We start from the raw sequence: 15,000 nt of genomic DNA, 5'->3' as shown, positions 1-15,000 counted from the left end.
TGACCCCCCCCCGATCCCAAACACACACCTGATGACCCCCCCCCGATCCCAAACACACACCTGATGACCCCCCGATCCCAAACACACACACCTGATGACCCCCCGATCCCAAACACACACCTGATGACCCCCCCGATCCCAAACACACACACCTGATGACCCCCCGATCCCAAACACACACCTGATGACCCCCCGATCCCAAACACACACCTGATGACCCCCCCGATCCCAAACACACACCTGATGACCCCCCCCCGATCCCAAACACACACCTGATGACCCCCCGATCCCAAACACACACACCTGATGACCCCCCGATCCCAAACACACACACCTGATGACCCCCCCGATCCCAAACACACACCTGATGACCCCCCGATCCCAAACACACACACCTGATGACCCCCCGATCCCAAACACACACCTGATGACCCCCCGATCCCAAACACACACCTGATGACCCCCCGATCCCAAACACACACACCTGATGACCCCCCCGATCCCAAACACACACACCTGATGACCCCCCGATCCCAAACACACACCTGATGACCCCCCCGATCCCAAACACCCGCAGGCTCCCGGACACACACACACAGGTTCACATGTTCGTCATATAAATACATAAAATTAAGACGCAAGGCACCGTGTCATCAGTGAAACTTGTGTGTGTGTGTGTGTGTGTGTGGGAAGGCACACGGCTTTACTGTGGCGTGGACATGATTTCATCAAGTAGTGTAGAAGCATCTATCCCATAATCCCTCAGGAGGTAAAGTGCACGGCGTGTCCTGCTACAGCTACACGGACACACACACCAGAAGATATGGCTTCAGTGAACTAAACACACACTAGCAGCATTTCACCGCGATTATGACCTCACACCACACACATGTGACCCGTGGAGTGACATCATCATCGTCTGAAGCGATGTCACGTCACGTGTGTGTGTGTGTGAGTCTCACTACGACACAGACGAGCCCCTGAGACAGAGACGCTTCTCCAGCCGCGCGTGGCGCTGATTGTCTGAGCGGCTTTGCCTGTTGTCTCAGGCGTGTGTGTGTGTGTGTGTGTGTGTGTGTGTGTGTCTTTGGCCGAGCGAACAGGTCACATGACGCCTCCTCCAGTAAAGCCAGAGGAGCGATGCAGAGGTCAGGGTTGGAGATGAGTGACCTGAATGACCGGAGGAGAAGAGCTGCTGACGGCCGGACCGCACCAACACACGGCGCTCTGAGACGACTGGAGCGCACACCTGCACACACACACACACACACACACACACACACACACACACACACACACACACACACACAGGATCAGCATCTGTCAGGATCGTTCATAATGACTGTAAGATCTGAGGACTCACTGGTTCTCATCCAGCAGCTCCTGATCGGCCTCAGCCGCGGAAGACTCCACGTCCACACTGCAGTCGCCGGACACACAACACGGACTGTCTGGAGTCAGGACCGCACCGCTGAACACACACACACACACACACACACACATACAGACACACACACACACATACATACACATACATACACATACATACACACACACACACACACACACACACACAGAGAGAGAGAGAGAGAGAGAGAGTGTGTCTGTGAGTGTGAGCAGTGAAGCTGGGAATGTGTGTGTGTGTGTGTGTGTGTGATGGGTAGGTTTAGGGGCAGGGGCAGTGTGTGTGTGTGTGTGTGTGTGTGTGTGTGTGTGTGTGTGTGTGTGTGTGTGTGTGTGATGGGTAGGTTTAGGGGCAGTGTGTGTGTGTGTGTGTGTGTGTGTGTGTGTGATGGGCAGGTTTAGGGGCAGTGTGTGTGTGTGTGTGTGTGTGTGTTATGGGCAGGTTTAGGGGCATGGGCAGTGTGTGTGTGTTATGGGCAGGTTTAGGGGCAGTGTGTGTGTGTGTGTGTGTGTGTGTGTGTGTGTGTGTGTGTGATGGGCAGGTTTAGGGGCAGTGTGTGTGTGTGTGTGTGTGTTATGGGCAGGTTTAGGGGCAGTGTGTGTGTGTGTGTGTGTGTGTGTGTGTGTGTGTGATGGGTAGGTTTAGGGGCAGTGTGTGTGTGTGTGTGTGTGTGTTATGGGCAGGTTTAGGGGCAGGGGCAGTGTGTGTGTGTGTGTGTGTGTTATGGGCAGGTTTAGGGGCAGGGGCAGTGTGTGTGTGTGTGTGTGTGTGTGTGTGATGGGTAGGTTTAGGGGCAGTGTGTAAGTGTGTGTGTGTGTTATGGGCAGGTTTAGGGGCAGGGGCAGTGTGTGTGTGTGATGGGCAGGTTTAGGGGCAGTGTGTGTGTGTGTGTGTGTGTGTGTGTGTGTGTGATGGGCAGGTTTAGGGGCAGGGGCAGTGTGTGTGTGTGTGTGTGTGTGTGTGTGTGTGTGTGTGTGTGTTATGGGCAGGTTTAGGGGCGGTGGCAGTGTGTGTGTGTGTGTGTGTGTGTGTGTGTGATGGGCAGGTTTAGGGGCAGGGGCAGTGTGTGTGTGTGTGTGTGTGTGTTATGGGCAGGTTTAGGGGCAGGGGCAGTGTGTGTGTGTGTGTGTGTGTGTGTGTGTGTGTGTGTGTGTGTGTGTGTGTGTGTGTGTGTGAGTGTGATGGGTTGTATTTACTGTATTTGCCCTTCCAGTGTTTGGATGTGCCGCTCTTTCTCTTCCAGTGTTTTCTTCAAGCAGTTTATCTCTCGCTGTTTCTCAACAACCTCCTTCTGAAGTCTGTAGTTACTCTCCTCTAGAGTCTCACAGAACGCCTGGAGACACACACACACACACACACACACACACACACACACACACACACACACACTGATTAACTCTTAGTATTAGTGTGTATGTGAAATGCATGACAGGTGTGTAGAACACAATATAAACGTTGACCATTGTTAGTCAATTAAAGCGGTCCTCTGCTCTCTGAACCCGCTCCTGTTGACCCCTGACCTGCAGAAATTAGCCTGACCGCACGTGTGCAGGAGCTCATGGGATAAAGCCTCATCATGAGACACAGACGCATCATCATGTGTAGCGCTTCAAAACCTGGAAAATCCCACAAACAATTTTCCTCCTACAGCTACAGTGAACTGCAGTGACGTGTGTGTGTGTGTGTGTGTCTGTGTGTGTGTGTGTGTGTGTGTGTGTGTCTGTGTGTGTGTGTCTATGTGTGTGTGTCTGTGTGTCTATGTGTGTGTGTGTGTGTGTAGGGTCACCCCTCATTACCAGCAGTGGAACTACAGCACAACGGCTCTCACACACTCACACACACATCTATTATTACAGAACCCTGACCCACAGGGACAGGTTAGGAGTGTGTGGGAATCACAACCCTTCCTTTAGAGCAGTGCTGTGTGTGTGTGTGTGTGTGTGTGTGTGTGTGTGTGTGTGTGTGTGTGTGTGTGTGTGTGTGTGTGTGTGTGTGTGTGTATAAAGCCACTCACCCGACTCTCCTCCAGACTATCAAACGGGCCGGGCGGTTCGTCCAGACACAGGAACTCCCGAACCGCCACACTGAGGAACAGCCATCACACACACACATACACACACACACACACATTGGGAAATGTATATAAAATGTATAATATAATTTAGTCTGGTCATAACTGGGCATGTTAGTGTGTTTTGTGCTTGTGTGTGTCAGGAGAGTGTGTGTGTGTGTCAGGTGTGTGTGTGTGTCAGGAGCAGAGCTCACCAGTTGGCGATGTCTTTATGGGCCACCAGGTTCTGGAGGAAGGCCTGCAGGCCCAGCTGTCTGTCCTCCAGGAACTCGGCCTCATAGTTGTCTTTGAACCAGCGCTTCGGAGGAAGAGCCAGTCTGAATCCCGGGAACATCTCCTTCAGCTGAGGAAGCGGAGCGGGTCGGTCACACCATGAGCTTCATGAGTAACGAAATCACGTAAATCTCTCTAATCTGCTGACCTTGTCGTTGAGTCTGGAGAAGTCAGTGTAGCGTCTGAAGACGACCCAGCTCTCGTCCAGAGTCTTCCTCACCAGAACCTTATAGACCTGCAGCAGAGCCACATTCACAGTCACTCACACCAGACGCTGATGACCTTACAAAACCTGACCCTGACCCACCCTAACCCTGACCCACCATGACCCTGACCCACCCTAACCCACCCTGACCCACCATAACCCTGACCCACCATAACCCTGACCCACCATAACCCTGACCCTGACCCACCCTAACCCTGACCCACCATAACCCTGACCCTGACCCACCCTAAACCTGACCCACCCTGACCCACCATAAACCTGACCCACCATAACCCTGACCCACCCTAACCCTGACCCACCATAACCCTGACCCACCATAACCCTGACCCTGACCCACCATAACCCTGAGCCACCCTAACCCTGACCCACCATAACCCTGACCCTGACCCACCATAACCCTGACCCACCCTAACCCTGACCCACCCTAACCCTGACCCTGACCCACCCTAACCCTGACCCACCCTAACCCTGACCCACCCTAACCCTGACCCACCATAACCCTGACCCACCCTAACCCTGAGCCACCCTAACCCTGACCCACCATAACCATGACCCACCATAACCCTGACCCACCATAACCCTGACCCACCATAACCCTGACCCTGACCCACCATAACCCTGACCCATCATAACCCTGACCCTGACCCACCATAACCCTGACCCACCCTAACCCTGACCCACCCTGACCCACCATAAACCTGACCCACCCTGACCCTGACCCACCCTGACCCACCCTAACCCTGACCCACCCTGACCCTGACCCACCATAACCCTGACCCACCCTAACCCTGACCCACCCTGACCGACCATAACCCTGACCCACCATAACCCTGACCCACCCTAACCCTGACCCACCCTAACCCTGACCCACCATAACCCTGACCCACCTTGACCCTGACCCACCTTAACCCTGACCCACCCTAACCCTGACCGACCATAACCCTGACCCATCCTAACCCTGACCCACCTTAACCCTGACCCACCCTAACCCTGAGCCACCCTAACCCTGAGCCACCCTAACCCTGACCCACCCTAACCCTGACCCACCTTGACCCTGACCCACCTTAACCCTGACCCACCCTAACCCTGACCGACCATAACCCTGACCCATCCTAACCCTGACCCACCTTAACCCTGACCCACCCTAACCCTGAGCCACCCTAACCCTGAGCCACCCTAACCCTGACCCACCCTGACCCTGACCCACCATAACCCTGACCCTGACCCACCATAACCCTGACCGACCATAACCCTGACCCACCCTGACCCTGACCCACCCTGACCCACCATAACCCTGACCGACCATAACCCTGACCCATCCTAACCCTGACCCACCCTACCCCTGACCCACCCTAACCCTGACCGACCATAACCCTGACCCACCCTGACCCTGACCCACCCTGACCCTGACCCACCATAACCCTGACCCACCATAACCCTGACCCATCCTAACCCTGACCCACCTTAACCCTGACCCACCCTAACCCTGACCGACCATAACCCTGACCCACCCTAACCCTGACCCACCCTAACCCTGACCCACCCTAACCCTGACCCACCCTAACCCTGACCCACCCTAACCCTGACCCACCCTAACCCTGACCCACCCTAACCCTGACCCACCCTAACCCTGACCCACCATAACCCTGACCCACCATAACCCTGACCCACCATAACCCTGACCCACCCTAACCCTGACCCACCCTAACCCTAACCCTGACCCACCCTAACCCTGACCCACCCTAACCCTGACCCACCCTAACCCTGACCCACCCTAACCCTGACCCACCATAACCCTGACCCACCCTAACCCTGACCCACCATAACCCTGACCCACCCTAACCCTGACCCACCCTAACCCTGACCCACCATAACCCTGACCGACCATAACCCTGACCCACCCTAACCCTGACCCACCCTAACCCTGACCCACCATAACCCTGACCCACCCTAACCCTGACCCACCATAACCCTGACCCACCATAACCCTGACCCACCATAACCCTGACCCACCCTAACCCTGACCCACCCTAACCCTAACCCTGACCCACCCTAACCCTGACCCACCATAACCCTGACCCACCCTAACCCTGACCCACCATAACCCTGACCCACCCTAACCCTGACCCACCATAACCCTGACCCACCCTAACCCTGACCCACCATAACCCTGACCCACCCTAACCCTGACCCACCATAACCCTGACCCACCCTAACCCTGACCCACCCTAACCCTGACCCACCATAACCCTGACCCACCCTGACCCTGACCCACCCTAACCCTGACCCACCCTAACCCTGACCCACCATAACCCTGACCCACCCTAACCCTGACCCACCCTAACCCTGACCCACCATAACCCTGACCCACCCTGACCCTGACCCACCCTAACCCTGACCCAGCCTAACCCTGACCCACCATAACCCTGACCCACCCTAACCCTGACCCACCATAACCCTGACCCACCCTAACCCTGACCCACCATAACCCTGACCCACCCTAACCCTGACCCACCATAACCCTGACCCACCCTAACCCTGACCCACCCTAACCCTGACCCACCATAACCCTGACCCACCCTGACCCTGACCCACCCTGACCCTGACCCACCATAACCCTGACCCACCCTAACCCTGACCCACCATAACCCTGACCCAACCTAACCCTGACCCACCATAACCCTGACCCACCATAACCCTGACCCACCCTAACCCTGACCCACCCTGACCCTGACCCACCCTAACCCTGACCCAGCCTAACCCTGACCCACCCTAACCCTGACCCACCATAACCCTGACCCACCCTAACCCTGACCCACCATAACCCTGACCCACCCTAACCCTGACCCACCATAACCCTGACCCACCCTAACCCTGACCCACCCTAACCCTGACCCACCATAACCCTGACCCACCATAACCCTGACCCACCATAACCCTGACCCACCCTGACCCTGACCCACCCTAACCCTGACCCACCATAACCCTGACCCACCATAACCCTGACCCACCATAAACCTGACCCACCCTAACCCTGACCCACCATAACCCTGACCCACCCTAACCCTGACCCACCCTAACCCTGACCCACCATAACCCTGACCCACCATAACCCTGACCCACCCTAACCCTGACCCACCATAACCCTGACCCAACCTAACCCTGACCCACCATAACCCTGACCCACCCTAACCCTGACCCACCATAACCCTGACCCACCCTAACCCTGACCCACCCTAACCCTGACCCACCATAACCCTGACCCACCCTAACCCTGACCCACCCTAACCCTGACCCACCATAACCCTGACCCACCCTGACCCTGACCCACCCTAACCCTGACCCAGCCTAACCCTGACCCACCCTAACCCTGACCCACCCTAACCCTGACCCACCATAACCCTGACCCACCCTGACCCTGACCCACCATAACCCTGACCCACCATAACCCTGACCCACCCTAACCCTGACCCACCATAACCCTGACCCAACCTAACCCTGACCCACCCTTCTTCTTGAACGCTCATTTGAACCGGGTTGCCGAAATGAAAGGAGGCCAAACAAATATGAAACAATTAAAAATAAATATAAACCCTATGCCAGTAGATGCAGCAATGAACTGTTCTATTGAGATTACTGGAAAATGTTCTACCAACTCTTTCAAAAGAGTGTTGTTTTCAGCCAGTGTTCTGCTGTGGGGCTGGTGGACTATATTCATTGATTATTGTGGGAAATGTCAGTCATCAACAGTTTATCTGCAGACATTCTGCTTTTCTCACCATTTCTGTTTTATAAGCTAAAAACTGCACATATTAAACACATATTTACACATTTGTGTTTTACTTGGTGTTTTTCCTCAACTTTTGTCTCAATTGGCAGTTAAGTTTCATTATATTTTAAAATATATATATTTTCCAAATTCTATTACCCAGAAGTTAAACATTATGTGAATTTAAAGCGGCTGCGTTAAATAGAAATATAGCCTAAATGTATGTGGCGTTGTTGGTTACCATGACAAAAAAACTAAAATACTGCTATATGGCACTAAAAGTGGTTCTTGGTCGTAATCATAGGATTTTATATTACAATAGGACAATGAAATGGATATTACTGTAAACTTATACATTGCTCCATGATCAAAAGGATGTTGGTTCAGGAACACTGTAGTTGATGAAATCATGTTGACACATTTACTAAACCCCTCTACACTGTTTGTACTGGATGTCCTTTTAGTTTTTCCTCAGTCACTCAGTCAGATTTGCAAACCGGTAAATGCATTTCTCAAAACAATTTCTTCAAGCAGCAGCACACAGTGGATGGCCTGCAACATCCTCAAAATCCTTAGTTCATCTCTCTAAAGTCCGTTTTTATGTCAATGAACATACTCGTGCCATCAGAATGAAGTCCTTGTGTCATTGTTCACAAACAATTATAGTAAAAATGTTTAGTCATGTCATCAATATAAAAGTTTACTCGGTCAGTATTTTTAGATTTAAACTATGGCTACGATTTATATAGCCTTGTCTTTTTCTTTATATCACAAAAACGTTTGGAGATGTGAGGGCATCGAGGTTATGAGTTTCTGGAGTTTTGGTGTTGGAATTTGGTCCCATTCTTGCCTGATATAGGTTTCCAGCTACTAAAGAGTTTGTGGTCGTCTTTAACGTATTTTTGTTTAATTATGCACCAAATGTTCGCTACCTGTGGCGGAGGGGGCGTGGTTTCGCGAGGTCTGTAGCGGGAGAGAGAGAGCGGAGCCGAGCGGTCGGTAAGTAGGTGAAGAGCAGATGACCAACACCTGTCTCTGATTGCAGTAATTGGCGTGGAGAGACCGCATATAAGCCGCTGCCGGGAGAGAGATGAGAGAGAGAGTTGGACTGGGACTGTGCGCACGCTGCCTGCCTGAGGAAGACCCAGTGGAACCAGAGAGATCGTCTAGACAAGTTTTGAGTGATTTATTGATGCGTTTATGCGCCCACGGTGAGCAATAAAAGTCGCAAGTCCCAGTCACGCCGACCCCGCCTTCTTCCTTCCTGCACATTATAACAACGAACCGCGTCACACTGGTGCCGAAACCCGGGAGGGAAGAAGATCGCCGCCGCCATGCAGACTCCGCCAAGAACGCCACTTGCGGACATCGTCCAATCGCTCGCCGGTCTTCACCAGGAGCACCACCAAGACCTGCTGGCCGTGAGGAAGGAGCAGCAGAAACGCTTCGAGGCCCTCCTTCGCGCCCAGCATGAAGATCGCGAGCTGTTCCGGAGCTGGATGGACCGGGAGATTCGGGCCGTCCCCACCCCGCCGTGCCTCTCTCCAAAATGGGTCCCCAGGATGACCCAGAGGCATTTATTGACCTGTTTGAGAGGTCCGCCGAGGTGCGGGGATGGCCCCAGATGGACTGGTCAATGCGGCTCCTGCCGCTGTTATCCGGAGAGGCGCAGGTTGACGCACACCAACTACCAGTCCAGAATCTCCTGGACCTGAAGCGTGCCATCCTTCAGCGGGTCGGCCGGACCCCGGAACAACACCACTCGATCAAGCTGGCCTGTACCAGATACCCGTGAGTATCAAGGGGGGTACTTATCAAGCTTTGGTGGATTCAGGTTGTAACCAGACCTCCATCCATCAACGTCTGATTCAACCTTAGGCATTGGTTAATGGCCGCATGGTTAAGGTACGGTGTGTGCACAGGGAAGTGGTGAACTATCCGTTGTTGCCCGTGGAAATTCAATTTCGGGGACAAACGCATAGTGTTGAAGGCAGAAGGTCCGTCCAAGGTCTAATCCAATGTCCGGGCATTTAGGACAAACGGCTACACTAAACCGTCTCACGGCCCGGTTTTTCTGGCCGGAAAAGCAGAATGCCTGCAGATAAACTGTTGATGACTGACATTTCCCACAATAATCAATGAATATAGTCCAACAGCCCCACAGCAGAACACTGGCCCTGGTCTAAATGGAGGAGTTGTGTGGGGATTATTAAATATATATTTGTGCTTTTGAAAGAATTGGTAGAACATTTTCCAGTAATCTCAATAGAACAGTTCATTGCTGCATCTACTGGCATAGGGTTTATATTTATTTTGAATAGTTTCATATTTGTTTGGCCTCCTTTCATTTCGGCAACCCGGTTCAAATGAGCGTTCAAGAAGTTCATAGAACGATTTTTTAAAACAGAAATTCAGAATATATTCAAGTAATGCATCCACTCTACTATAGAGATTCTTTTTGCCCATTATTGTATATTTCATAACCCCTAGTTCGCACATAACTGATCATGTAAAATCATTTAAAACTTTTTACAGTTGTGAGATTAGTATTTTTTTTTTAAATCACAAACCTAAATAATATTTTCTTGATATTCTTCAAGGACGTTAAGTATATGGCTATCCACTATAATGTTATAGCTATGAATGTGCTTTTACTTCATCTAATTTAATAATAACTTAAATTATCGTCATACACACACGCATCACATACACACGCGTCACACACACGCGTCACACACACACGCGTCATACACACACGTGTCACACACACATACGCGTCACACACACACGCGTCACACACACACGCGTCACACACACACGCGTCACACGCACCATACACACACGCGTCAAAAACACGCGTCATACACACGCATCATACACACACGCATCATACACACACGCGTCATACACACACGCGTCATATAATAATAATTATAATAATTAATTACATTTATATAGCGCTTTTCTAGGCACTCACTCAAAGCGCTTTTACATAGAAGGGGGGAATCTCCTCAACCACCACCAATGTGCAGCATCCACCTGGATGATGCGACGGCAGCCATATTGCACCAGTACGCCCACCACACACCAGCTGATTGGTGGAGAGGAGACTGAGGGATGATACCAATCGTATATATATATATATATGGGGATGATTAGGAGGCCATGATGGACAGGGGCCAATGGGCACATTTTTTTGGCCAGGATGCCGGGGTTACACCCCTACTCTTTATCGAAGGACATCCTGAGATTTTTAATGACCACAGAGAGTCAGGACCTCGGTTTTTTAACGTCTCATCTGAAGGACGGTGCTTGTTACAGTATAGTGTCCCCATCACTATACTGGGGCGTTAGGACCCACACAGACCACAGGGTGAGCACCCCCTGTTGGCCTCACTAACACCTCTACCAGCAGCTACCTGGTTTTCCCAATTTGGTCTCCCATCCAGGTACTAACCAGGCTCAGCCCTGCTTAGCTTCAGTGGGAAACCAGTCTCTGGCTACAGGGTGATATGGCTGCTGGCTGATATACACAAGCGTCATACACACACGCATCATACACACATGCGTCATTCACACACGCGTCATTCACACACGCGTCATTCACACACGCGTCATTCACACACGCGTCATAGACACGCACCATACACACACAAGCGTCATACATATCGGAGGGAGGATCTGATGAGGGACAATCTGAGGGACGATCGGAGGGACGATCTGAGGGAGGATCTGAGGGAGGATCTGAGGGATGATCTGGGGGACGATCTGGGGGACGATCTGGGGGACGATCTGGGGGACGATCTGAGGGACGACCAGGGGGACGATCTGAGGGACGACCTGAGGGAGGATCTGAGGGATGATATGAGGGACGATCTGGGGGACGATCTGGGGGACGATCTGTGGGAGGATCTGAGGGAGGATCTGAGGGAGGATCTGGGGGACGATCTGTGGGAGGATCTGAGGGAGGATCTGAGGGAGGATCTGGGGGACGATCTGAGGGAGGATCTGAGGGAGGATCTGGGGGACGATCTGGGGGACGATCTGGGGGACGATCTGAGGGACGACCAGGGGGACGATCTGAGGGACGACCTGAGGGAGGATCTGAGGGATGATATGAGGGACGATCTGGGGGACGATCTGTGGGAGGATCTGGGGGACGATCTGGGGGACGATCTGAGGGAGGATCTGAGGGAGGATCTGAGGGAGGATCTGGGGGACGATCTGTGGGAGGATCTGAGGGAGGATCTGAGGGACGACCTGAGGGAGGATCTGAGGGAGGATCTGAGGGACGATCTGAGGGAGGATCTGGGGGACGATCTGAGGGACGATCTGAGGGACGATCTGTGGGAGGATCTGAGGGAGGATCTGAGGGAGGATCTGAGGGACGTTCTGAGGGAGGATCTGAGGGACGACCAGGGGGACGATCTGAGGGACGACCTGAGGGAGGATCTGAGGGATGATATGAGGGACGATCTGGGGGACGATCTGTGGGAGGATCTGAGGGAGGATCTGAGGGAGGATCTGGGGGACGATCTGAGGGAGGATCTGAGGGAGGATCTGGGGGACGATCTGGGGGACGATCTGAGGGACGACCAGGGGGACGATCTGAGGGACGACCTGAGGGAGGATCTGAGGGATGATATGAGGGACGATCTGGGGGACGATCTGTGGGAGGATCTGAGGGAGGATCTGAGGGAGGATCTGGGGGACGATCGGAGGGAGGATCTGGGGGACGATCTGTGGGAGGATCTGAGGGAGGATCTGAGGGAGGATCTGAGGGAGGATCTGAGGGAGGATCTGAGGGAGGATCTGAGGGACGACCTGAGGGAGGATCTGAGGGAGGATCTGAGGGACGATCTGAGGGAGGATCTGGGGGACGATCTGAGGGACGATCTGAGGGACGATCTGTGGGAGGATCTGAGGGAGGATCTGAGGGAGGATCTGAGGGAGGATCTGAGGGAGGATCTGAGGGAGGATCTGAGGGACGTTCTGAGGGAGGATCTGAGGGAGGATCTGTGGGAGGATCTGAGGGAGGATCTGGGGGACGATCTGAGGGACGATCTGAGGGACGATCTGAGGGAGGATCTGGGGGACGATCTGAGGGACGATCTGAGGGAGGATCTGAGGGAGGATCTGAGGGAGGATCTGAGGGAGGATCTGAGGGAGGATCTGAGGGAGGATCTGAGGGAGGATCTGAGGGACGTTCTGAGGGACGATCTGAGGGACGATCTGAGGGAGGATCTGGGGGACGATCTGAGGGAGGATCTGAGGGAGGATCTGAGGGAGGATCTGAGGGAGGATCTGAGGGAGGATCTGAGGGACGATCTGGGGGACGATCTGAGGGAGGATCTGGGGGACGATCTGAGGGAGGATCTGAGGGAGGATCTGAGGGAGGATCTGAGGGAGGATCTGAGGGACGATCTGAGGGACGATCTGAGGGAGGATCTGTGGGAGGATCTGAGGGAGGATCTGAGGGAGGATCTGAGGGAGGATCTGAGGGAGGATCTGGGGGACGATCTGAGGGAGGATCTGAGGGAGGATCTGAGGGAGGATCTGAGGGAGGATCTGAGGGAGGATCTGAGGGAGGATCTGTGGGAGGATCTGAGGGAGGATCTGAGGGAGGATCTGAGGGAGGATCTGAGGGACGATCTGAGGGAGGATCTGAGGGAGGATCTGTGGGAGGATCTGAGGGAGGATCTGAGGGAGGATCTGAGGGAGGATCTGAGGGAGGATCTGAGGGAGGATCTGAGGGAGGATCTGAGGGAGGATCTGAGGGAGGATCTGAGGGAGGATCTGAGGGACGACCTGAGGGAGGATCTGAGGGAGGATCTGAGGGACGATCTGAGGGAGGATCTGGGGGACGATCTGAGGGACGATCTGAGGGACGATCTGTGGGAGGATCTGAGGGAGGATCTGAGGGAGGATCTGAGGGAGGATCTGAGGGAGGATCTGAGGGAGGATCTGAGGGACGTTCTGAGGGAGGATCTGAGGGAGGATCTGTGGGAGGATCTGAGGGAGGATCTGGGGGACGATCTGAGGGACGATCTGAGGGACGATCTGAGGGAGGATCTGGGGGACGATCTGAGGGACGATCTGAGGGAGGATCTGAGGGAGGATCTGAGGGAGGATCTGAGGGAGGATCTGAGGGAGGATCTGAGGGAGGATCTGAGGGACGTTCTGAGGGACGATCTGAGGGACGATCTGAGGGAGGATCTGGGGGACGATCTGAGGGAGGATCTGAGGGAGGATCTGAGGGAGGATCTGAGGGAGGATCTGAGGGAGGATCTGAGGGACGATCTGGGGGACGATCTGAGGGAGGATCTGGGGGACGATCTGAGGGAGGATCTGAGGGAGGATCTGAGGGAGGATCTGAGGGAGGATCTGAGGGACGATCTGAGGGACGATCTGAGGGAGGATCTGTGGGAGGATCTGAGGGAGGATCTGAGGGAGGATCTGAGGGAGGATCTGAGGGAGGATCTGGGGGACGATCTGAGGGAGGATCTGAGGGAGGATCTGAGGGAGGATCTGAGGGAGGATCTGAGGGAGGATCTGAGGGAGGATCTGTGGGAGGATCTGAGGGAGGATCTGAGGGACGATCTGTGGGAGGATCTGAGGGAGGATCTGAGGGAGGATCTGTGGGAGGATCTGAGGGAGGATCTGAGGGAGGATCTGAGGGAGGATCTGAGGGAGGATCTGTGGGAGGATCTGAGGGAGGATCTGAGGGAGGATCTGAGGGAGGATCTGAGGGAGGATCTGAGGGAGGATCTGAGGGAGGATCTGTGGGAGGATCTGAGGGAGGATCTGAGGGAGGATCTGAGGGAGGATCTGGGGGAGGATCGGAGGGAGGATCTGAGGGAGGATCTGGGGGACGATCTGAGGGAGGATCTGAGGGAGGATCTGAGGGAGGATCTGAGGGAGGATCTGAGGGAGGATCTGAGGGAGGATCTGAGGGAGGATCTGAGGGAGGATCTGGGGGACGATCTGAGGGAGGATCTGAGGGAGGATCTGAGGGAGGATCTGAGGGAGGATCTGAGGGAGGATCTGAGGGAGGATCTGTGGGAGGATCTGAGGGAGGATCTGAGGGAGGATCTGAGGGAGGATCTGAGGGACGATCTGAGGGAGGATCTGAGGGAGGATCTGTGGGAGGATCTGAGGGAGGATCTGAGGGAGGATCTGAGGGAGGATCTGAGGGAGGATCTGAGGGAGGATCTGTGGGAGGATCTGAGGGAGGATCTGAGGGAGGATCTGAGGGA

At 54.0% G+C, this 15,000-nt stretch overlaps 1 protein-coding gene across 1 annotated transcript in view; it reads right to left on the bottom strand.

The window, feature by feature from the left end:
- Nucleotides 1-453: 453 nt before the first annotated feature.
- Nucleotides 454-15,000, bottom strand: part of snx16 (sorting nexin 16) — a 17,745-nt gene continuing 3,198 nt past the window's right edge. Inside the window, exons 3-8 of the mRNA XM_079805572.1 lie at nt 3,898-3,984; nt 3,671-3,819; nt 3,420-3,489; nt 2,602-2,738; nt 1,364-1,471; nt 454-1,249 (exon numbers count right to left, since the gene is read on the bottom strand). Coding sequence (XP_079661698.1) covers nt 1,150-1,249; nt 1,364-1,471; nt 2,602-2,738; nt 3,420-3,489; nt 3,671-3,819; nt 3,898-3,984 — 651 coding nt within the window. The 3' untranslated portion in view covers nt 454-1,149. The remainder of the gene's footprint in view (nt 1,250-1,363; nt 1,472-2,601; nt 2,739-3,419; nt 3,490-3,670; nt 3,820-3,897; nt 3,985-15,000) is intronic.

This window comes from Gobio gobio (genome assembly GCF_949357685.1).
Source record: "Gobio gobio genome assembly, chromosome: 23".
NCBI classification, from domain to species: domain Eukaryota; kingdom Metazoa; phylum Chordata; class Actinopteri; order Cypriniformes; family Gobionidae; genus Gobio; species Gobio gobio.
This window is presented reverse-complemented; position numbering and strand designations above follow the sequence as displayed.